General features: G+C 42.3%; 1 protein-coding gene across 5 annotated transcripts in view; it reads right to left on the bottom strand.

The window, feature by feature from the left end:
- Positions 1–26,128, bottom strand: part of LOC118360920 (vitamin D3 receptor A) — a 100,264-nt gene that overhangs the window by 25,067 nt on the left and 49,069 nt on the right. For 4 of the 5 annotated variants that reach the window (XM_052485207.1, XM_035740490.2, XM_035740491.2 and 1 more), the window contains 2 exons: positions 11,129–11,276; positions 2,836–2,966 (listed from right to left, as the gene is read on the bottom strand). In XM_052485207.1, the coding sequence (XP_052341167.1) occupies positions 2,836–2,966; positions 11,129–11,276 (279 nt within the window). Of the gene's footprint in view, positions 1–2,835; positions 2,967–11,128; positions 11,277–13,489; positions 13,604–26,128 lie in introns of those variants that run through there. The other variant, XM_052485208.1, reaches the window with a different exon arrangement.

The raw sequence follows: 26,128 nt of genomic DNA, 5'->3' as shown, positions 1-26,128 counted from the left end.
CCGAGTGGGCAGGCCTGCTCTGTTGTCTTGGCACTAACACTAACAACTGCGGACAATGTGGCTGGATCCTCAGCATGGCAGCGGTGCTTTGAAGAAGCAACAAAAATCTTTAGGGGCGAGGCTCGGATTGACCAATTACAGTGTTAAGACTACACCCACGGGTCATCAATGTCAACCGTCATTAACACACACAAAAACATGATTTATTCATGTGTACATACAGTGCTAAATGAGACACATACCGTAATTGTAGCAGTTCAAAAAAGAGGACCAACAGGCAACATTTAAAGAAGATCAACATTTTAACACTTTAAATAACCGCCTCCGATTGTATCCACATCAAGCTTAGCACAGCTCGACAATTGCTCAGTCACCATGCTCATCCAATCGCAAGTCTCATTCTGTGCCAGACCTCTGCCTGAAATGTTTCATACCACATAGTTTTTTACATGAGTGAGGTCCACATGACTTGGGCATGCAGCGCCAGGCAGCTCCCTCCTCATCCATGACCCCATGGCCTGAAGCTATAGCACTTCTGCAGACATAGAGGCCATTTTAGTGGTTTGAATCCTCTTTATTTTCCAGGGGGCTCATTTAGGCTTGTGACTGTTTGCAGGCTAGGCTACAGGGCAGCAGCACAACTCTGTATCGGACCATTGTGTAACGGGCAGGAGAAAGAGTATCATTGTTGGACTGGTCTTTATTTCTCTCACACTCTTTCCCCTTCTCTCTTTGTCACCTCAAAATGCACATCTTGTCTATTTTCATAACCATGTGGATTAGTTGGTCTTCCGGCACAGTAAAGTGGAGGGTATTTCATAAAGCAGGATTATTATGACTTCGCCAGTAAATTTGTCTAAATATTCTGAAACCACCACATATTTTCTAATACAGTACAGAATGTAAAACAGTACAGCCCTGGTCTATTTTCTGGCTGAATGCAACCCAAATGTGCCCGACCTCCTTGATTCAATCTTGTGTAGCAAAATTAGAAAGTGTTTTTACATTGGATAAAAGCAGACACAGAAAGCTACAAAATGGTAAATCATACAATATATTTGAGGAACAATGGGCAAGTAATTCTGCTTTGAAAGTTGCTAAACTTGTATCTTCACTTTTGAGAAAATGACCTTTGAACGTTTTGGTACCAACTGGAGAGCTCTTCTTTGTCTACACCCATTCACCATCTTTCACACCCTCTTAAGCTTTAGCCTGACCCATCTCTAAGGGTTGACACAAGCGTTCTGTACTAACAGCAGCAGTCAAGCACCCAAGCTAACTGGCTAATGACTTCCAGACACAAATGAGAGAACAGCTCACTGAACATTACTCACCCTAGCAGAGCTAGGCTGTTTTTATGTTATCCAGAGCGTTGGTGGCTGCAAATGTGCTGTCAGATTGTCCGTTCGTAAATTCAGAGCATTTCACTCTCGGAGCTTTCAGAGCGCACACTGGACACTATTTGATGAGGAGATCCAAGCATTCTGACGTCACAATGGCAGTCAAGCACCCAAGCTAACTGGCTAACATTGGCTACTTTGCTAGCTACTTCCAGACACAAATGAGAGAACACCCCACTCTGACCACTTTACTTGCCCTAGCAGAGCTGGACGCTTACTGACACCAGTCATATTCAACGAGTGTTGAGCGTTCATAAATTCATCAGTTATTCTGCGCTCTGGCACAGTCAGAGTGCTCTGAAATCAAAGTAGATGGCAAGACTGAATTTACAAAAGCACCTGAAATCGTTACTTGCATAGTGGAGTCTTTTGTTAAGACATGTAGCTAGCTAGGTAAACAATTAACCATAATCCCAACTCATGACGTTACTACCCTGCATGAATCTGCAAGTAGCTAACAAACCAGGTTCAGTGGTAGCTAGCCAACATTAGGCTATAACTAGTCAAGCAAAATGGCTCAGATAGGAATAACAAGATCATACACGTAACGTTAGCTAGCGAGTCAGCTAACAGTACACTTTAACTTGAAAGAAAATACTGTCAAAATTTGAAACGTCTAAAATCTGAAAATGTAGCTAGCTAGACTATCATGGATGGACGCCTCTTACTGTTACAGATTCCAAGGTTGCCCTTAGTTTGAAGATGTAATCCGGAGACAGGTGTTCTTCGTCTCCTTAGCTATCATAAACTAATTCCACTGATTTCAAAACTCAGTCCTCCAGAAAATGGAGAGCAACACTTATGAAGTTCTACTATGTAAACTTCAAAAAAAAAATTAAACCAGTGTTAGACAGGATTACCTACACATACTGACCAGCTGAAATAGACAGAAGCGTGCTATATGGCAGACCAATCTGAACTCATCTATCGGCATGTCCAGCCCACTCATTATCTCAGCCAATCATGGCTAGCGGGAAGATTACTTCCTTTTTCTGTGGCTAAACCAACTAGGCTTGTAATTAAGTAATTTTATTCATATTTACTGATGGCATACAAGTTCGTTATTAAGGCACATGAAAGTTCACATGCTCCAGAAGGCATATCTGTCAAAAAAGGCATTTTGATAAAAATAAAAAAAATAAGATTATGTTCAAGTGGCTCTCGTGTGAAGTAGTGACCCGCGACATATGCCTAGTTTCCTGAAACAGATCAAAAATACAGATATCTAAAACATAAAGAGCATGTCCAGGCAACAATGACTATGCATGAATGTACAGTAAAACAGATTCTACTAACATTATGTACAGTACACTTTACTGATTTTTTTTTACATTAGGCCTATATGATGTAGTCTTTAGCCAGCATGAGCCTAGCACTTAAAGTGCTGAAGTTACTGTATTTATGACCATTTAGCAATCAGTCTCTGAGCACTCACACTCCTTCATCATGCCGATGTCCACGCAGCGTTTGAGCCGGCAGGCCTGGCAGTGCCGCCGGTTGTCCTTGGTGATGGTGCAGCTGCCGTTGAAGGGGCAGGTGAAACAAGCCTTACGCTTCATGCTGCGTCTGGTGGGGACAGCGAGACAGAGATATTGAAACCTGGCTCACTGACACGTTCAAATATACACAGAGACATTAAAAACACTGGATTTCTTTTGCAAAATGGAGGCAGATGGGATTATTACTCAACTGGATTACATTTGCAGACACACAAACGGAATAAGAAAGACACACTAACCCTCTCACAGAAAAAACATATCATGAGCAGTCACGCAGCCTTGCCCTTTGAAGTAGAGGTCGACTGATTAATCGGAATGGCCGATTAATTAGGGCCGATTTCAAGTTTTCAAAGCAATCGGAAATCTATATTTTTGGACACCTATTTGGCCGATTTTATACCTTTATTTAACTAGGCAAGTCAGTTAACCTCTAGGGTATGTGGGACGCTAGCCAATCTCACTGGCCAACATCCAGTGAGATTGCAGAGCACCAAATTCAAATACAGAAACTCATTATAAAAATTCTGAAAAGAAATTCTGAAAATATATTTTACACCGGTTTGAAGATTAACTTCTTGTGAATCCAACCACTGTGTCAGATTTCAAAAATGCTTTGCGGCGAAAGCCGCAGCAGACAAATCATTACAAATTATTATTTTTTATCCCCGGATTCCCACCGCAAACGGAACATTTTCAGCTGGATCTTCACAACTAGCTAACGAAATAACCGCAACCCCGGATGATTACTCCTGGCTAGCATTTCCATCCACTTAGCTTGAAGCTAGCCCGGCCAGAGCTCCTGTGCTACCACCGAAGCATACTCCTGGGCTACAATATCCGGACCCACGACCGGTCTATCGATGTCACTGCATGAAGAGGCATAAACAGACTCGCCCCATCGCGACGTCCCCCAAAGGCTAACTTTCTAGCCCTTGCTATCTCCTTGCTTGCTAATTCGGACTGCTAACTGCTAGCTTGTTTAGCCCCGGTCCACTAACCGCTACCTTGTTTAGCCCCGGCCTACTAACTGTTAGCTTGTTAGCACAGGCCTGCTAACTGTCTGAATCGCCGCGTCCCAACCACTCACTGGACCCATATTTACTTTCAATCTCTTTTCGATTTTTAATTCGATTATACCTTCCGGTAACCTGCCTCACCCAATGTGATACGGAATCGCGATTATTTTTAATTTTTAGAACACATTCAAGAACCTCCAGAAGCTAACCAGCTAACTAGCTACAAGCTATTTAGTCATTGTTAGCCACTGCTAGCGGCTTTTACCTTCTACACAGCCAGCCAGTTTTTTTAACCTGGATTATACTCGCCAGTCTAGCTTCCCTGCCCCATCCACCGCTGCCCCCTGGACACTGATCACTTGGCTACATAGCTGATGCATGCTGGACTGTCCATTAATCACGGTACTCCATTCTGCTTGTTTATGTTTTATCTGTCGGCCCCAGCCACACTCAGGCTCTGTGTGTAGTTAATCCGACCCTCCCTGCCTAGTCAACGCCATTTTACCTACTGTTGTTGTGCCAGCTATTTAGCTGTTGTGGTCTCACCTACTGTTTTAGCTAGCTCTCCCAATTCAACACCTGTGATTACTGTATGCCTCGCTGTATGTCTCTCTCAAATGTCAATATGCCTTGTATACTGTTGTTCAGGTTAGTTATCATTGTTTTCGTTTACAATGGAGCCCCTAGTTCCACTCTTCATACCCCTGATACCTCCTTTGTCCCACCTCCCACACATGCGGTGACCTCACCCATTACAACCAGCATGTCCAGAGATACAACCTCTCTCATCATCACCCAGTGCCTTGGCTTACCTCCGCTGTACCCGCACCCCACCATACCCCTGTCTGCGCATTATGCCCTGAATATATTCTACCATGCCCAGAAATCTGCTCCTTTTATTCTCTGTCCCCAACGCTCTAGGTGACCAGTTTTGATAGCCTTTAGCCGCACCCTCATACTACTCCTCCTCTGTTCCGCGGGTGATGTGGAGGTAAACCCAGGCCCTGCATATCCCCAGGCACCCTCATTTGTTGACTTCTGTGATCGAAAAAGCCTTGGTTTCATGCATGTCAACATCAGAAGCCTCCTCCCTAAGCTTGTTTTACTCAATGCTTTAGCACACTCTGCTAACCCTGATGTCCTTGCCGTGTCTGAATCCTGGCCCAGGAAGGCCACCAAAAATTCAAGGATTTCCATACCCAACTATAACATTTTCCGTCAAGATAGAACTGCCAAAGGGGGAGGAGTTGCAGTCTACTGCAGAGATAGCCTGCAAAGTAATGTCATACTTTCCAGGTCCATAACCAAACAGTTCGAACTACTAATAAAAAAAAAATGCCCCCTCATAGACATCATCCTGACCAACTGGCCCTCCAAATACACCTCCGCTGTCTTCAACCAGGATCTCAGCGATCACTGCCTCATTGCCTGTATCCACTACGGAGCCGCAGTCAAACGACCACCCCTCATCACTGTCAAACGCTCCCTAAAACACTTCTGTGAGCAGGCCTTTCTAATCGACCTGGCCCGGGTATCCTGGAAGGACATTGACCTCATCCCGTCAGTTGAGGATGCCTGGTCATTCTTTAAAAGTAACTTCCTCACCATTTTAGATAAGCATGCTCCGTTCAAAAAATGCAGAACTAAGAACAGATATAGCCCTTGGTTCACTCCAAACCTGACTGCCCTCGACCAGCACAAAAACATCCTGTGGCGGACTGTAATAGCATCGAATAGTCCCTGCAATATGCAACTGTTCAGGGAAGTCAGGAACCAATACACGCAGTCAGTCAGGAAAGCTAAGGCCAGCTTCTTCAGGCAGAAATGTGCATCCTGTAGCTCCAACTCCAAAAAGTTCTGGGACACTGAAGTCCATGGAGAACAAGAGCACCTCCTCCCAGCTGCCCACTGCACTGAGGCTAGGTAACACGGTCACCACCGATAAATCCATGATTATCGAAAACTTCAACAAGCATTTCTCAACGGCTGGCCATGCCTTCCGCCTGGCTACTCCAACCTCGGCCAACAGCTCCCCCCCTCCACGCAGCTACTCGCCCAAGCCTCTCCAGGTTCTCCTTTACCCAAATCCAGATAGTAGATGTTCTGAAAGCTGCAAAACCTGGACCCGTACAAATCAGCTGGGCTTGACAATCTGGACCCTCTATTTTATTGCCGCCATTGTCGCAACCCCTATTACCAGCCTGTTCAACCTCTCTTTCATATCGTTTGAGATCCCCAAGGATTGGAAAGCTGCCGCAGTCATCCCCTTTTCAAAGTGGGAGACACCCTGGACCCAAACTGTTACAGACCTATATGCATCCTGCCCTGCCTATCTAATGTCTTCGAAAGCCAAGTCAACAAACAGGTCACTGACCATCTCGAATCCCACCGTACCTTCTCCGCTGTGCAATCTGGTTTCCGAGCCTGTCACGGGTGCACCTCAGCCACGCTCAAGGTACTAAACGATATCACAACCGCCATCGATAAAAGACAGTACTGTGCAGCAGTCTTCATCGACCTTGCCAAGGCTTTCGACTCTGTCAATCACCATATTCTTATCGGCAGACTCAGTAGCCTCGGTTTTTCTGATGACTGACTTGCCTGGTTCACCAACTCCTTTGCAGACAGAGTTCAGTGTGTCAAATCGGAGGGCATGCTGTCCGGTCCTCTGGCAGTCTCTATGGGGGTGCCACAGGGTTCAATTCTCGGGCCGACTCTTTTCTCTGTATATATCAATGATGTTGGTCTTGCTGCGGGTGATTCCCTGATCCACCTCTACACAGACGACACCATTCTATATACTTTCGGCCCGTCATTGGACACTGTGCTATCTAACCTCCAAACGAGCTTCAATGCCATACAACACTCCTTCCGTGGCCTCCAACTGCTCTTAAACGCTAGTAAAACCAAATGCATGCTTTTCAACCGATCGCTGCCTGCACCCGCATGCCCGACTAGCATCACCACACTGGATGGTTCCGACCTTGAATATGTGGACATCTATAAGTACCTAGGTGTCTGGCTAGACTGTAAACTCTCCTTCCAGACTCATATCAAACATCTCCAATCGAAAATCAAATCTAGAGTCGGCTTTCTATTCCGCAACAAAGCCTCCTTCACTCACACCGCCAAACTTACCCTAGTAAAACTGACTATCCTACCGATCCTGGACTTCGGCGATGTCATCTACAAAATTGCTTCCAACACTCTACTCAGCAAACTGGATGCAGTTTATCACAGTGCCATCCGTTTTGTCACTAAAGCACCTTATACCAACCACCACTGCGACCTGTATGCTCTAGTCGGCTGGCCCTCGCTACATATTCGTCGCCAGACCCACTGGCTCCAGGTCATCTACAAGTCCATGCTAGGTAAAGCTCCACCTTATCTCAGTTCACTGGTCACGATGGCAACACCGACCCGTAGCACGCGCTCCAGCAGGTGTATCTCACTGATCATCCCTAAAGCCAACACCTCATTTGGCCGCCTTTCGTTCCAGTTCTCTGCTGCCTGTGACTCGAACGAATTGCAAAAATCGCTGAAGTTGGAGACTTTTATCTCCCTCACCAACTTCAAACATCTGCTATCTGAGCAGCTGACCGATCGCTGCAGCTGTACATAGTCCATCTGTAAATAGCCCACCCATTTTTACCTACCTCATCCCCATACTGTTTTTATTTATTTACTTTTCTGCTCTTTTGCACACCAATATCTCTACCTGTACATGACCATCTGATCATTTATCACTCCAGTGTTAATCTGCAAAATTGTAATTATTCGCCTACCTCCTCATGCCTTTTGCACACAATGTATATAGACTCTTTTTTTCTACTGTGTTATTGACTTGTTAATTGTTTACTCCATGTGTAACTCTGTGTTGTCTGTTCACACTGCTATGCTTTACCTTGGCCAGGTCGCAGTTGCAAATGAGAACTTGTTCTCAACTAGCCTACCTGGTTAAATAAAGGTGAAATAAAAAATAAAAATAAAAAACAAACAGTAACCAGCCAATTAGAAGAGTTACACAAGTCAGAAATAGAGATAAAAATTAATCACTTACCTTTGATAATCTTCATATGGTTGCACTCAGAAGACATTAATTTATTCAATAAATGTTCCTTTTGTTCGATAAAGTCTCTTTATATCCGAAAACCTACGTTTTGTTCGCGTGTTTTCTTCAGTAATCCACAGGCACAAACACAGTCACAACAGGCAGACCATAAATCCAAATTGTATCCGTAAAGTTCATAGAAACATGTCAAACGATGTTTATATTCAATCCTCAGGTTGTTTTTAGCCTAAATAATCTATAATATTTCAACCGGACAATAACGTTGTCAATATAAAGGTAAACAAGAAAGGCACTCTCTCTGGTTGCACACATGAAAAAGCTCTGACACTGCAGGGTCCACTCATTCAGGCTGCTCTTACTCCCTCATGTTTCAGAATACAAGCCTGAAACAATTTATAAAGACATCTAGTGGAAGGCATAGGAACTGCAATTTGAGTCCTAAGTCAATGGATACTGTAATGGCATTGAATAGAAAACTACAACAACAAAAAAACTCTACTTCCTGAATTTCTCTCAGGTTTTCGCCTGCCAAATCAGTTCTGTTATACTCACAGACATTATTTTAACCTCTTGCTCCTACCTGACACGCAGGCGTCCCATCTAGAAATCTGGAAATGCAAATGCGCTACGCTAAATGCTAATAGTACTAGTTAAAACTCAAACGTTCATTAAAATACACATGCAGGGTATTGAATTAAATCCAGGCAACAAGTCAGATTTTTAAAATGCTTTTCGGCGAAAGCATGAGAAGCTATTATCTGATAGCATGTAACACCCCAAAAGACCCGCAGGGGACGTAAACAAAATAATTAGCATAGTCGTCGCTACACAAATCGCACAAATAAATATAAAACATTCATTACCTTTGACCATCTTCTTTGTTGGCACTCCTAGATGTCCCATAATCATTATTGGGTCTTTTTTTCGATTAAATCGGTCCATATATAGCCTAGATATCGATCTATGAAGACTGTGTGATAAACGGAAAAAAATAGCGTCTTATAATGTAACGTCATTTTTTTTTATTAAAAAAGTCGACGATAAACTGTCACAAAACACTTCGAAATACTTTTGTAATGCAACTTAAAGGTATTAGTAAACGTTAATAAGCGATCAAATTGATCACGAGGCGAATTATATTCTTTAGCTGTCCGTCTGGAAATATTGTCCGGGTAAATCTCAACCAAAATATCCGGTCGGAGACCGGAAGAAATGCGCTGCCTTGCGTCTGTTTGACCAAGAAACAAATAGTAGGCAAATGACAAGACTCTAGACAATGTGTGGAAGCTGTAGGTATTGCAACCTCAGCCCCATTAAATGTGGTTCACCTTTATCAATGGGTTCAAGTCGCGCATGGATATATTTTTCCATTTTCAGTGATCAGATTTTCCTGCACTTTTCGATGAAACGCACGTTCTGTTATAGTCACAGCCGTGATTTAACCAGTTTTATAAACGTCTGAGTGTTTTCTATCCACACATACTAATCATATGCATATACTATATTCCTGGCATGAGCAGCAGGGCGCTGAAATGTTGCGCGATTTTTAACAGAATGTTCGAAAAAGTAGGGGGTAGGAGTAACAGGTTAACTTGAGTCTCTATTGTTCCCACATATTCACACACTGGGGTACCTACAGGTCTCAGCTGACCTTTCTCCAAAAGAACAAATTGGGAACGACAGACATGAGAGGACAGCTGACTTAAGAGTTAATGGTTGAGTTTAATGAGAACAACACGATGCCTGAGATGTCTGGCATTATTCCTTCTTTCTTGCAGGAACTTTCTCTAATCCATATAAACTCAGCAAAAAAATAAACATCCTCTCAATGTCATCTGCGTTTATTTTCAGCAAACTTAACATGTGTAAATATTTGTATGAACATAAGAATCTACAACAGACAAACTGAACAAGTTCCACAGACATGTATGGAATAATGTGTCCCTGAACAAAGGCGGGGTCAAAAAGTAACAGTCAATGCAGCTGGTGGCCACACCAGATACAAAGTACTGCAGTGCATCTCCTCCTCATGGAAGCCCAGTCTGATGATGCACCACCCCAGACCATGACGGACCCTCCACCTTCAAATTGATCCTGCTCCAGAATACAGGCCTTGGTGTAACGCTCATTCCTTCGATGATAAACGCGAATCCGACCATCACCCCTGGTGAGACAAAACCACGACTCGTCTTTTCGCCTCAATTTTTGCCAGTCCTGTCTGGTCCAGCGACGGTGGGTTTGTGCTCATAGGCGACGTTGTTGCCGGTGATGTCTGGTGAGGACCTGCCTTTACAACAGGCCTACAAGCCCTCAGTCCAGCCTCTCTCAGCCTATTGCGGACAGTCTAAGCACTGATGGAGGGATTGTGCATTCCTGGTGTAACTCGGGCAGTTGTTGTTGCCATCCTGTACCTGTCCCGCAGGTGTGATGTTCGGATGTACCGATCCTGTGCAGGTGTTGTTACACGTGGTATGCCACTGCGAGGACGATCAGCCGTCCTGTCTCCTTGTCTTAGGCGTCTCACAGTACGGACATTGCCATTTATTGCCCTGGCCACATCTGCAGTCCTCATGCCTCCTTGCAGCATGCCTAAGGCACGTTCATGCAGATGAGCAGGGACCCTGGGCATCTTTCTTTTGGTGTTTTTCAGAGTCAGCAGAAAGGCCTCTTTAGTGTCCTAAGTTTTCATAACTGTGACCTTAATTGCCTGCAGTCTGTAGGCCACATTAATAAAGTTACATCCTCTCGGCCTATTCCTTGTCATTAAACAAAAATACATTCTCCCGTTCCTGCTCAAAAGACCAGTTTGCTCAAGCTTTAAAAATATTCCAGATAATAAGCTGCCATATGGACAGCACTTTAGTTTGGCTTGAATCGGAGGCTGTCAGATCATTTCAATATTGCCTAATAAACTACATTGTTTTTATTCCCGGACAGTGTAGTATGTCCTCCGCTGTGTGGGAAATATTGAGCCATAATAAGCCCTGGAGCCCCACAGGCTACTCCACTACATTGTGTTCATTAGGGCAAGCAACCGGAAATAGACAACCCTTTCAAGATAACCCTTTCTATTCCAAGTCAAACTGGACCCGCCAGCAAAACCATCCCATGCATAGTGTACCTGTCCTGGTCAGTACCCACCTGAAGAAGCCTTTGCAGCCCTCACAGGTCATGGCGTTGAAGTGGAAGCCTGTGGCCTTGTCTCCACAGACGCCACAGATCCGCGGCGCGTTGCGGTCAAACTCATCAGGCCCCACCACAGACGTGCTCACAGCCATGGTCTCCATCACTGCGATGAGAGAGGAGAGGGTGTGTTTAGTTAGCAGTGGTCTGGTGCAGTCCATCCTTCCCATGTGTGAAAGCAAGGCTGTATCAGACAGGTTGCATGTGTTGCAACTCAAATTATAGAGACAGGTGTTGAAGAAATCATCATAAGCCACAAGACAAGAAACAGCCCAATGATTGTTCCTGTTATTGGCTCTGTAGCCATTTGTCCCTGTCAATGAAAAAAAACTGGAGTAATGCACACCAGAGGTAATACACCCAAACCCCTTTTCAATCTCACTCTGACTAATTTCCTTTGACAGCCAAAGATCCTCTAGCATTGTATGGAGAGAGAAGAGCAGAGAGACATTATATCCTACTAGTGGTGTCACATATAGGAATTAGGGACCTCCCAGGAGGATGAAGCAGATCTAACACAGAACAGAAAGCTGGACAGAAAAGAGAACCGGGAAGAGGTTGTGATTGAGAAGTCAAGTCAGTCAGTCACATGGCCAGACAGGGTTCAGCCTGCCTGTAGGGTTCCCCAACTGGTGGCCCGCGGGCTGAATTTGGCCTGTGGGGGATTTTAGACTAAAAACAACAGCAAATGAGCTCCAAGTGGTTTTACATTTTCATAATCTGTTCCAATGTATTCCCAAGCATAATTAGAGATGTGATTGAATATAAATGTAAAAAAGATTTGAAATGTTTTAGTAAAATTTTATAGCATTTATTATTATAAAAAACGTGGGATACATCCATTCACCCGGATTAGCAGGGCAGGGTGATATGGTCTAAAAATCACCTCTCAATTATTTTCTAATTTATGAGTGATTGACAACATACATCTTGTTTTTTAACTGTTCTCTAAATAAACATTGCTATACTGGTAAAATACACAGCATTTCAAACAGTCACCAATAATCAAATGAATTCTAGGCTTGTGACACTAAATATAGGCCCAAGCCTTCCACAACCATGAGACCCAGTAATAATTTTATCATTTTAACATGATATTTTTTTCAATATTCACTGATCTGGTTTTTAAGAGTCTATATAAATGCTTGTTTTGTTACAAATGTAACCAGAACCATGCAAAGCTTCTACAAATAAGCATGAGGCTATATAATGAACACGGGTATTACACTGAAAAATATAAAACGCAACATTTAACAATTTCAAAGACTTGAGAGTTACAGTTCAAATAAGGAAATCAGTCAATTTAAATTAAGTCATTAGGCCCTAAATCGATGGATTTCACATGACTGGGGATAGAGACATGCATGTCGGTCACAGATACCTTAAGATTTGCCTCATTCAAACATCTCCTTCGTATAACGTTAATCAGGCTGTTGATTGTGGCCTGTGGAATGTTGTCCCGCTCTTCTTTTTTGATTTTTTATAAAAAAATATTAAAAAAATTGCCCCCTTTTCTCCCCAATTTCATGGTATCCAATTGTTGTAGTAGCTACTATCTTGTCTCATCGCTACAACTCTCGTACGGGCTCGGGAGAGACGAAGGTTGAAAGTCAAGCGTCCTCCGATACACAACCCAACCAGCCGTACTGCTTCTTAACACAGCGCGCATCCAATCCGGAAGCCAGCCTCACCAATGTGTCGTAGGAAACACTGTGCACCTGGCAATCTTGGTTAGCGCGCACTGCGCCCGGCCCGCCACAGGAGTCGCTGGTGCGCGATGAAACATGAGGTGATGGCGGCAGGGTAGCCTAGTGGTTAGAGCGTTGGACTAGTAACCGAAAGGTTGCAAGTTCGAATCCCTGAGCTGACAAGGTACAAATCTGTCGTTCTGCCCCTGAACAGGCAGTTAACCCACTGTTCCTAGGCCGTCATTGAAAATAAGAATTTGTTCTTAACTGACTTGCCTAGTTAAATAAAGGTAAAATAAAAAGATTAATGGCACGACAATGGGCCTCAGGATCTGGTGTTTGTCGTCTGTAGCTTATGCCTGGCCATACCATATCCCCACCATGGGGCACTCCGTTCACAACATCGACAAACCCCTCACCCATACACCACCGTATGCACAGTACAGTTGAAATGGGAATCATCCGTGAAGAACACCTCTTCAGCATGCCAGCGGCCATCAAAGGTGAGCATTTGCCTACTGGCGTAGATTACGACTCCAAACTGCAGTCAGGTCAAGACCCTGGTGAGGATGACGAGCACGCAGACGTTTTTGACAGTTTGTACAGTAATTCTTCAGTTGTGCAAACCCACCGTTTCATCAGCTGTCCGGGTGGCTGGCCTCAGACAATACCGCAGGTGAAGAAGCCAAATGTGGAGGTCCTGGGCTGGCGTGGTTACAGTGCGGTTGTGAGGCCGGTTGGACGTAGTGCCAAATTGTCTAAAAAAACATTGGAGGTGGCTTATGGTAGACAAATTAACATTAAATTATGTGGCAACAGCTCTAGTAGACATTCCTGCAGTCAGCATGCCAATTGCACTCCCTCAACTTGAGACATTTGTGGCATTGTGTTGTGACAAAACTGAACATTTTATTTCTATTTATTCTACATTCTATTGTCCCAGCACAAGTTGCACCTGTGTAATGAGCAGCTGTTTGGTATACCACACCTGTCAGGTGGATGGATTATCTTGCCAATGTAGAAATGCTCACTAACAGGGATGTAAACAAATCTGTGCACAATATTTTAGAGAAATACGTTTTTGTGGAAAATGTCTGGGATCTTTTATTTCAGCTCAGTATATAAAACAACTTCAAGCACAAGACCACCTGCTAGTGAGTAGCCAGCTAATCTTTATATTTCAAGTTTAGCCAACTTAGAATTGTTATGAAACACACCCTTTGGTCCGTCCCTAACTGTTTGAACAGCATGTTAGCTTGTCCACTTTGTTCAGATGTTAAAATCAAGTGGCCTACCTTATTTCTCAGAATGACAATGAGTTGCCAATTCCTTATAATTGTGTTTATTGTTGCACATGTATAAAAACACATACTAGACAGCTAGTACAACAGTCTTCAGATAAAAAGCTGCTAGCAGCACGTGGTACCACAAGGATGCACGTGACAAACTGAGCATTTATTTTCCAGAATCAGTGTTCACTGATAGTCTTGCTTTAGTAGTGTCTGCTCTGCTCACAATTGATAGAAAAGGTTAACTTCTCTATTACAGTAAAATAATGTCTCAAAACATTTGTCCATATGACCAATTCTGTTGGGCCAAACCTCAAATTCAAATAGTTGAAATCGTTCGTCAGAGAGGAAGAAGTGATCGCTCATCTTTGTTGTTTTGAGTGGCAGGGGCTTGGTTTGTGTGTAAACCATAGAGGAAGAAGCAAGGTTTCACTCTCGCTATAATCTGTCCAAAATAAACCCAATGCGTTTCTATGGGCTAAGCTTGTTGCCTGCCTTCCCGCCTTTGGACAACGGCTCCCATTGTTAAGGCAGAGACATGAGCATCTTGTCATTATATACAGATCTCTGGTATAAATGGGAAGGTATACAGAGCACAGAAAGAGCAAAGGAGATGAGACCAAAAAGACAACACGAAAACAAGTGCACAAAAGCTCATAAAAACGTTAAAATATTACAGGCATTAGGAATATCGCACAAAAATAGATTTGACTTAATTTGATATAGGTCGCCCAACCCTACTGATTAGGCATTCCCATCAAAATGCCAGACACCAATAACCCCCTTATACAGAAAACAAGGACGTGCCATTTCTCAATACACAGTACTAGCACATTCTGAACCATAAGACTGAAAAACAGCAATAATAAAATTCTTATTCAGCAAGTAAATGACCCATGTGTAACAGGGGTGTGTGTACATATGCATGGAGATTCAATGCAGACGCATGATGTTGATTGATAAACATGGGCGACACACTATCAAATCAGGCCAACCACAGACCATAACATAATTCATCGTTGTACTAGAGAAATCAACAAGGTTTAGCCAAGATTTGAATAATTGAACAGCTGTCATCTGTTTCTCTGCTGACAAAGGCACTGGTTGGTTTGAGCATTTTGTTCTTTCGTCCACGGCTCACCACAGGGCCAGAACAGAAAAACAAGTTGTTTTTCTTTAGCTGGAAGCTGAAAATATAATGCAGACTGGCGAAGCGAGTCCCTCTCTATTCCTGGAAGCAATCATTAGGTTGTTGGTCTGACTGGCAAAGAATTGCATAGAGACAGAGGTGCCTAATATAAAGCCAGGCTGCCCCAACGGTAGACTATTCCAGCGTTGCTACTTGCCTGTCTCATATGAGATAGAGGACCAATCCCAAATCAACCCAAGCCCCTACACCCTAGCCTATCAGAGGGCAAGATGGAACGATTAACATATTTCTTACACCTGCCAATTCCACTCAGATCTCCACAAGTGCATAGGGAGTAGGGCTTAGGGGTCGATTTAGGATTGGGCCAGGGCTTCCCCATCATTGTGCCAATCATTGAAACACAGGCTTTTAAAGCCCCATCACTCCCCAAACACAGAGCTGAATGGAAACTAGGACTAAAGTTTCCTAATATTACTGGGTCTATGTCAGTGTATGTGCACTTTCAACATCTGCTGTATTTTTGTTAGCTTGGCTGGTAGCTTGGTTTAATTGTCATTCTGACATGGACAGTGCCAGTTGTCCCATAAAACAATTCTCTGTGCTCTCCACAACATGGGGATAATCACTTTCTTTCGAAACATGATCCACCCGCCAACAGTGCTGTGTAATGAATAGAGCAAGAAGTCAAATCTCAGTCAGGTCAATGCCATTTAGTCCTTGAGCAGATGCTCAACAAGACCCAGTAAACACCCAACTATCAACACATGTGGTGCAGCAATGTATGCTATTTCACTGGATGGGGGCTCTTATGTAAACACATGGAACAAGTGCAATAAAGCAACAATATTAAGCTAGTTTCATCTAATCTTTGCAGGCCAGGAGACAAAACATGGATCCTCCACCCTGCTTTGACTGCATCTGTCTTCTGGTCTCTTGGCACGCACCATCCACTAACAAGTAGTACAGTGCCAGTCTTCTCTTTGTGAGTTCTTGCCATCACAAATCTGATGTTCCACAACAGACCTCTGACAGTGAACGACCGCCTGCCTGGAGTCTCACACTGAGAAGATAATGAAAAGAAAGGTCAGGGCTCCAGACTAACTTTCTCAGTTGGTGGCACCAGCCCATTAAATTAGTAATCACCTTATAAAATGTATTCAGCGCAAATTTTTGTTGTTGAAAAATCGACTCCTGAGATGGTATGATAGATTTTCAACCAAACATGTTCAACCTTAACGAGTGATATTAATCAAACATTTTGGGTTGACAATTAGGTTATTCTTGATATATTCTACTGTCAAAATTGCACTCTAGAATTGAGATTTTATTTTTGCTCAATAGAGATCCATTTGTCTAAATGTTTTTGTGCACTAGCTAATAGGCTAATTCATTTGGGGATAATTCAAGACCTGAGGAAGTGGAAACCAAAAAACACGTTAGCTAGAGTGGCAACTTTTAAATAGTGCTGATAGTTAGCTGTGTAGTTGATTCATCTAGCAGTAATATCCTAAAAACATTTGCACGCTCAAAGACATGGTTTTAAAACTGTGTCAATCGCACAATATTGAGTTGAGAAAAGACACTCCTCTCTCCAACTAACAGCATACTTATTTCTTTTAACACTTTTTCCCACAATTGCATTTTGAAGAATGTATTTCTTTCCTCAAAATGCATTGCACAGGGGAGGGAGAAGGAATGTGAGTAGCTCTCTCATCACAGCAGGCACAGTCAGAGGCAGGGCAGGCACTTTCATGGCAGGAATCAATGCACTTTAATTTAGGTGTACGGTTTGACCAAATCATGGTTTTAGAAGCCAAAAGCTCAACATTAATGGTTGTTCTGGACAAGTAAAAAAAAAATAATAATAATAAAATAAATAAAAAATCAGACAAGAACATTGATTTAATTTGTCTGAATGGCTACATGTCCAAAACAGATGCAGACACGAAGCGCCAGAAAATGTAGCCAAACTTTAATGAGACTTTTAATTATAGAAATATAGGCTAGACGCCAGTCATGTTTGACCAAATATAATGAAGGATAATTTACATTAACTCTAAAAAAAAAACCTTCATTCTGTCGACATGCTTGAGGCACGGTTCGTTCAGATCAAATAGTCACAAGACAGGAGAGTGAAGGACAGCGCCTCTTGTGCACCACATGTCACCCACATGGAATCTGGGCAGAGGCAAATCAGCATTTTGAAACTTTAACCATAAATGTAATTGTTTAAAATCATTGTTTTATGTCATTTTATGATGCATGTCTTACCTGGTTTCAAAGTAGCCTAGCCAAAATATAACTACATAACTACTATGTTGAGGGCAATAAAAAAAATAAAACACTTATTTGTCATTGAAACCAGCATTTCTCTCATGTTCTATAGGTTTTCAAATCAATATTACTTTATTGTCCAGCAGCCAAAGGCACAATCCTAGTCATATTAGTAACCCATGCTAGATGATGATAATCCTAGTCATATTAGTAACCCATGCTAGATGATGATAATCCTAGTCATATTAGTAACCCATGCTAGATGATGATAATCCTAGTCATATTAGGAACCCATGCTAAATGATGATAATCCTAGTCATATTAGTAACCCATGCTAGATGATGATAATCCTAGTCATATTAGTAACCCATGCTAGATGATGATAATCCTAGTCATATTAGTAACCCATGCTAGATGATGATAATCCTAGTCATATTAGTAACCCATGCTAGATGATGATAATCCTAGTCATATTAGTAACCCATGCTAGATGATGATAATCCTAGTCATATTAGGAACCCATGCTAGATGATGATAATCCTAGTCATATTAGTAACCCATGCTAGATGATGATGATAATCCATGCTAAATGATGATAATCAGTCATTAGTAACCCATGCTAGATGATGATAATCCTAGTCATATTAGTAACCCATGCTAGATGATGATAATCCTAGTCATATTAGTAACCCATGCTAGATGATGATAATCCTAGTCATATTAGGAACCCATCAGATGATGATAATCCTAGTAACCCATGCTAGATGATGATAATCCTAGATAATAACCTAAATGTCATATTAGTAACCCATGCTAGATGATGATAATCCTAGTCATATTAGTAACCCATGCTTGATGATGATAATCCTAGTCATATTAGTAACCCATGCTAGATGATGATAATCCTAGTCATATTAGTAACCCATGCTAGATGATGATAATCCTAGTCATATTAGTAACCCATGCTTGATGATGATAATCCTAGTCATATTAGTAACCCATGCTAGATGATGATAATCCTAGTCATATTAGTAACCCATGCCAGTTGATGCATCTTTAGATCTCCCCTCTAACAGATATCTTCATCACATGAAACCTCTCACACGTGTGGTGAGCTTTTGAGAACTGTCAGTATTTTAAGCAAAATGGTCTGATCTGTTGCATCAGCCTCATTGCTTTACAATATTTGGATGTGGAGTGGTTGTATGATTTTTGGATCTGTCATCCCAGAACTGTCCCCGAGTGTGTTTTGGTCTTAGCCATCTTTTTTTTGTAATCGTCCCAGGGACGACGGCACACCATTAATTAAGCCCTGGAATGAATTATTTAATCAAGAATTTAAAAAAATGGTTGTAAATTGTAATTTTGCAATATTTTATAGGCTTCAAACTGTGTCCAACCATCCTCCAGGAGAGCCTTAAAGGGGAAATGTTGTATTTTGAGACGGCTCATTTTGCATATTCAAGCCTAATAGGCAGAGTGTAGCCTACATTTGTCTGGTCCTATTGAAAAAGGATAGTAGCATTGTATTTTGTAAAGTGGTTCCTTGCGTAATAAAATGCAGCAAAAATGGTTTGAGACTTCAGCTTTCAGACAAGTAAAAATATATATATATCTTTCCTACTTTTCCAAAAGAACAAGTGGCAAAAAAAATGTCACTTCAAGCCTTGGTTTTGAATGAGGTGACCAGCGAATTTGAAACCTGCACTGATGTGACAAATTAAACATTTTACTCACAGAGCCATGTCAAAGGGTCGCAAAATGTGACTAAATGGTCACAGCCTAGAGCCCTGGGCTAGGTTAAATGTTACGTTGCTGTGCAATCGAGTTTGCTACTCAGGGACCTAACTATTATACTATTAATCAGGATGATTAGTTTAGTCACAAGTCACTACACGTTGTTCCTATTGTCGCTCCAGACCTGAACAGAGAAACAACCAACCTCAGTGCAGCTACAGGACATCACACAAGAGGGAAGAAAGCGCTGATGTTATCTAACCGGACGTTCGCTCATAGAGCAAACGACCCAGAAACCATTAAGATAGGGGGCCATAGGAAAGGGGCCATGTGAGAGTCGCATTTAGTCACAGACATAAAAACCCAACGACGGAACGGAGCCTTCCCCAGGCCTCCCCCCAAAAAATACACACAGTGTTCAGATGGCTAACGCGGCTACCGCGCCCCCCATGGACACATCGCTCTGATAAGGTGCGGTTTCACTGGCCAAAGTTACACGCAAAAAAAAACAAAGACCAGGTCACAGCACCATTGCGTGCTACCTCACTTGTTGTGCTGCCTCACTTGTTGTGCATGTTATTGAAGCTACAATCATAGGGGCAGAATTGAGCTAAAGAGCAGGTGGGCGGTCTCCTATTCTTAGTGAGCTGAGGGCAGACAAGGAGCAGGCGAGGGTAAGACCTGGGTGAGATGCACACACATGACACGCCAAAAAAACACATGGTGGCATATGGGCCAAGTCATCAACCTGGGCACTTCTGCAGCAGAGACATGGTTGTTTAACGATGAGCACAGTAAGCAGGGTTCAACACATGCCCAGCTGTACAGTAATGGCCACAAATTACACAAATATTAATTTTCACAAAGTCTGCTGCCTCCGTTTGTATGATGGCTATTGCAAACACTCCAGAATGTTATGAAGAGTGATCAGATGGATTGCAAAGTCCCTCTTTGCCATTCAAATGAACTGAATCCCCCAAAAACATATCCACTGCATTTCAGCCCTGCCACAAAAGGACCAGCTGACATCATGTCAGTGATTCTCTCGTTAACACAGGAGTTTGTGTTGACGAGGACAAGGCTGGAGAGCACTCTGTCATGCTGATTGAGTTCAAATAAAAGACTGGAAGCTTCAAAAGGAGGGTGGTTCTTGGAATCATTGTTCTTCCTCTGTCAACCATGGTTACCTGCAAGGAAACACGAGTCACCATCATTGCTTTGCACAAAAAGGGCTTCACAGGCAAGGATATTGCTGCCAGTAAGATTGCACCTAAATCAGCCATTTATCGGATCATCAAGAACTTCAAGGAGAGCGGTTCAATTGTTGTGAAGAAAGCTTCAGGGCGCCCAAGAAAGTCCAGCAAGCTCCAGGCCCGTCTCCTAAAGTTGATTCAGCTGCGGGATCGGGGCACCACCAGTACAGAGATTGCTCAGGAATGGCAGCAGGCAGGTGTGAGTGCATCTGCACGCACAGTGAGGCGAAGACTTTCGGAGGATGACCTGGTGTCAAGAAGGGCAGCAAAGAAGCCACTTCTCTTCAGGAAAAACATGAGGGACAGACTGATATTCTGAAAAAGGTACAGGGATTGGACAGCTGAGGACTGGGGTAAAGTCATTTTCTCTGATGAATCCCCTTTAAGATTGTTTGGGGCATCTGGAAAAAAGCTTGTCCGGAGAAGACAAGGTGTGCGCTACCATCAGTCCTGTTTTACGCCAACAGTAAAGCATCCTGAGACCATTCATGTGTTGGGTTGCTTCTCAGCCAAGGGAGTGGGCTCACTCACAATTTTGCCTAAGAACACAGCCATGAGAGCAACTTCCCCCAACCATCCAGGAACAGTTTGGTGACGAACAATGCCTTTTCCAGCATGATGAGCACCTTGCCATAAGTCAAAAGTGATAACTAAGTGGCTCGGAGAACAAAACACCGATATTTTGGGTCCATGGCCAGGAAACTCCCCAGACCTTAATCCCATTGAGAACTTGTGGTCAATCCTCAAGAGGTGGGTGGACAAACAAAAACCCACAAATTCTGACAAACTCCAAGCATTGATTATGCAAGAATCAGTCAGGATGTGGTCCAGAAGTTAATTGACAGCATGCCAGGGCGGATTGCAGAGTTATTAAAAAAAGAAGGGTCAACACCACAAATATTGTCTATTTGCATCAACTTCATGTAATTGTCAATAAAAGCCTTTGACACTTGTGAAATGCTTGTAATGATACTTCAGTATTCCATAGTAACATCTGACAAAAATATCTGAAGACACTGAAGCAGCAAACGTTGTGGAAATTAATATTTGTGTCATTCTCAACTTTTGGCGATGACTGTACAAATTGATAATATGCTAATGAATTCACCAAGCTTCCCTAAGCATCCCTGCATATGGGCATCCGAAACTGGATAACTAATATTATTCTCTTGCTCAGCAAAGCAATAGAATAAAATAAAATAACATTATCCTGTTCCCCAGATCCACACTGCTGCAGCGACTCTGAACTTTGGACCTTGTTTTCGGCATTGGCTGGAAATGAATAGGCCGCCGTGTTGTTGGCAGGCTGACAAAAGTGAGAAGGGAGAGAAAAAAAAAAAGTGGTATGGGGGGCCCCAAATCCCTTCGGCGAGGCCTCGTAGGGATGAATAACAGGAACATAAACATGCATAGCAGCATAACTGAGCTGAGCAGTGCTTTACGATGCCGACTGTCCACACCCCACTCTCGCAACCGTGGTGGAATGTATATCTGAATTCTACTAGCTATGTATTATTAGTAACTAAGCCAACTTTCCCTTTGATCAATCTTTATTTACTTCAACAGTAAGAGACTGTCATTACATTAATAGATACATTTAAGAGCAAACTAAAAAAAGAACTGTAGTGCTTATGGTCTCCGAAACTGGACAGGATGAAGTATGGTATCTCTGACTGGGGTCAAGGTGTGTCATCTTGTGACCACAAATTAGAAGAGTTGTGACCACACAAAATCTAACCTCCCACCCTGTCCCCTCTCTAAAATATGCTTTCAGCCCATCCTCCATTTGCCTTGACTTAATCAAGAGGGCTGTAGTTCAAAGTTCAGAGGCGCAACAACAGAGGATGCACAGACAGAAACACAAATCAGATTAGCACAGCAAAGAAATCCCTCTCTGTGGGAATGATTGCCTAAACTCTGATATCCCTGATAAGTGCATAAAGCAGTTAACAAAAACAGACTGGCTTGTAACCTTTGGCATTTAAACTAGCGTGAAACACGTCCAACGGTATAGCCTATCGAGCTGACAGGTTATCACAGTGCATGATGAGCTGGAGGGAGATAAACTTCCTTATAGAGCAGCAAGCCACTTGTTACTCCTAGTAAGACTGATATGTCAGCCATCTTACTCAGGCAGCTTTGACTGACAATTAGAGAGAATGGAGGGCAGACCGATAAGGTAAAAGGAGAGATGACTTGTATGTTTCCCACAGGGCAGTAATAACATACCTGGTCAAAGGTTTAGATGTGGCAAAACCCTCCTACCTTGCTGAAACAACTAGTCAAATAACTGCACAAGAGCACAAGCATGTACTGCATCCCTGTGTAATGCAAAGAAAAGTAGTGTACTTTTAAACATCTGGGAAACAGGATATTGTTGATGTGTAAAATAACAAGCAAAAACCAAATAAGGCAAATGACTAGAGCCCGACCTAAATGTGATTTTTGGGACAGATACTGATTTTAGGGAGGCAAAAATCACAAATGACATCTGCCGATAGTGTGGAAAGAAAAAAATACTTTCAAATATTTTTCTAAATTGTGCTCCAAAGTATTCACAGATAACATTAATTTAAATGTTCTTAACATTACAATTACATTCTTTAAAGAACATTTTGTGGTTTACATGAACCACCAAAAAGCAACTTTATCATCTATAAATCTGAAAGTAAATACAAAACACTTCTTCAGTTTACCTTCTTAGACACATCTTTAAGTTATACATATCTATGGGAGTAGATAACAATGTAGAAGTGTTTGTGCTGAAGAACCACAAGCACACTAATAAACAAGGAACGAATTAATTGAACTTGGTCTCAAAGTAAACCTGAAACTGCACTTTTCACAAGATCAAACTATGCAGTGAAATCCTGTAACATGCGGTTCATAATGCCACCACTTTGCATTGAGTAGATTTACTAGCGCTTTGCAACAGTCAAATGTCATGTAAATAAACACTTTACAGCAGCCTCGAAATGAGAGCTTGTTCGGAGATACTTTCGAGAGATGGGAAACTCCATTGTATTAACAGCCATTGTGTATGTTTCCCATGCATCGTCAATGGAACACGCAGTGCATTCTGGCAACTCTGGGACAAGGAGAGCTCTCCTTCGAGGACTGTATGGAGTCAATTGGGCACTAGTTAAAAAAAAAAACATTAGCATGAATTTTGTCAACAAGAAGTAGAACAAATATTTTTCAGATTTGTGAGTTAATTAACTTGTTCTCTGTAATATCGCAGAGTTTTGGAATTGTGACATTACGTACTTAAGGAAAATCGGCAGGTTTCTTGACACACCCTGCCTGACTGAGAAGCAATTGCCTGGCGATAAGCTCAGCAATCACTCAACACAGCATGACAACGTGAACGCGACTGATCGAAAGTGCTGTGAGGTGTTATACGTTCCTCCATTCATTGCCCAATGGGATTCCTATCCCCTCTTTTCTCTCAATTTCAATTCAATTCAATTCAAGGGCTTTATTGGCATGGGAAACATGTGTTAACATTGCCAAAGCAAGTGAGGTAGACAACATACAAAGTGAATATATAAAGTGAAAAACAACAAAAATTAACAGTAAACATTACACATACAACAGTTTCAAAACAGTAAAGACATTACAAATGTCATATATATATATATATATATATATATATATATACACACACAATGTACAAATAGTTAAAGGACACAAGATAAAATAAATAAGCATAAATATGGGTTGTATTTACAATGGTGTTTGTTCTTCACTGGTTGCCCTTTTTTCGTGGCAACAGGTCACAAATCTTGCTGCTGTGATGGCACACTGTGGAATTTCACCCAGTAGATATGGGAGTTTTTCAAAATTGGATATGTTTTCGAATTCTTTGTGGATCTGTGTGATCTGGGGAAATATGTCTCTCTAATATGGTCATACATTGGGCAGGAGGTTAGGAAGTGCAGCTCAGTTTCCACCTCATTTTGTGGGCAGTGAGCACATAGCCTGTCTTCTCTTGAGAGCCATGTCTGCCTACGGCGGCCTTTCTCAATAGCAAGGCTATGCTCACTGAGTCTGTACATAGTCAAAGCTTTCCTTAATTTTGGGTCAGTCACAGTGGTCAGGTATTCTGCCGCTGTGTACTCTCTGTGTAGGGCCAAATAGCATTCTAGTTTGCTCTGTTTTTTTGTTAATTCTTTCCAATGTGTTAAGTAATTATATTTTTGTTTTCTCATGATTTGGTTGGGTCTAATTGTGCTGTTGTCCTGGGGCTCTGTAGGGTGTGTTTGTGTTTGTGAACAGAGCCCCAGGACCAGCTTGCTTAGGGGACTATTCTCCAGGTTCATCTCTCTGTTTGTGATGGCTTTGTTATGGAAGGTTTGTGAATCGCTTCCTTTTAGGTGGTTGTAGAATTTAATGGCTCTTTTCTGGATTTTGATAATTAGTGGGTATCGGCCTAATTCTGTTCTGCATGCATTATTTGGTGTTTTACGTTGTACACTGAGGATATTTTTGCAGAATTCTGCGTTCAGGGTCTCAATTTGGTGTTTGTCCCATTTTGTGAAGTCTTGGTCGGTGAGCGGACCCCAGACCTCACAACCATAAAGGGCAATGGGCTCTATGACTGATTCAAGTATTTTTAGCCAAATCCTAATTGGTATGTTGAAATTTATGTTTCTTTTGATGGCATAGAATGCCCTTCTTGCCTTGTCTCTCAGATCGTTCACACCTTTGTGGAAGTTACCTGTGGCGCTGATGTTTAGGCCAAGGTATGTATAGTTTTTTGTGTGCTCTAGGGCAACAGTGTCTAGATGGAATTTGTATTTGTGGTCCTGGTGACTGGACCTTTTTTGGAACACCATTATTTTGGTCTTACTGAGATTTACTGTCAGGGCCCAGGTCTGACAGAATCTGTGCATAAGATCTAGGTGCTGCTGTAGGCCCTCCTTGGTTGGTGACAGAAGCACCAGATCATCAGCAAACAGCAGACATTTGACTTCGGATTCTAGCAGGGGGAGGCCGGGTGCTGCAGACTTTTTTGTTGAAGAGGGTGGGGCTTAAGCTGCATCCCTGTCTAACCCCACGACCCTGTGTGAAGAAATGTGTGTGTTTTTTGCCAATTTTAACCGCACACTTGTTGTTTGTGTACATGGATTTTATAATGTCATATGTTTTACCCCCAACACCACTTTCCATCAGTTTGTATAGCAGACCCTCATGCCAAATTGAGTCAATGTACTGTGTTATGACAAGCACAGGCTAGCTGTTCATTACCAAAAAAAATGACTGAAACCTTAAATTACACTGTTATTCAATACAAAATGTACTGGCTATATATTTCAACTGCAAATGGCATGCACTGATGACTGAAAACGTTAATGCATTAAAATGCTTGCCTGCCACTGGTTTTAATTTAGTTCTAATTTAGCTAGCTAGCTAACATTCTCATCACTAATGATGCAAATGGGCTGAATGATGTATCTGCGCAATCTAAATAAGCCCACTAACATAACAGGCCCAGACGGTAACAGTGTTATTATTGTATGAAGGATAAGTCAGCGTTAAATTTGGCAGCAGTCTAGTGTTCTCAC

Source organism: Oncorhynchus keta, chromosome 28 (assembly GCF_023373465.1).
Source record: "Oncorhynchus keta strain PuntledgeMale-10-30-2019 chromosome 28, Oket_V2, whole genome shotgun sequence".
In the NCBI taxonomy this organism is placed as follows: domain Eukaryota; kingdom Metazoa; phylum Chordata; class Actinopteri; order Salmoniformes; family Salmonidae; genus Oncorhynchus; species Oncorhynchus keta.
Note: the sequence above shows the minus strand (reverse complement) of the source record. Positions and strands in the feature narration are given on the sequence as shown.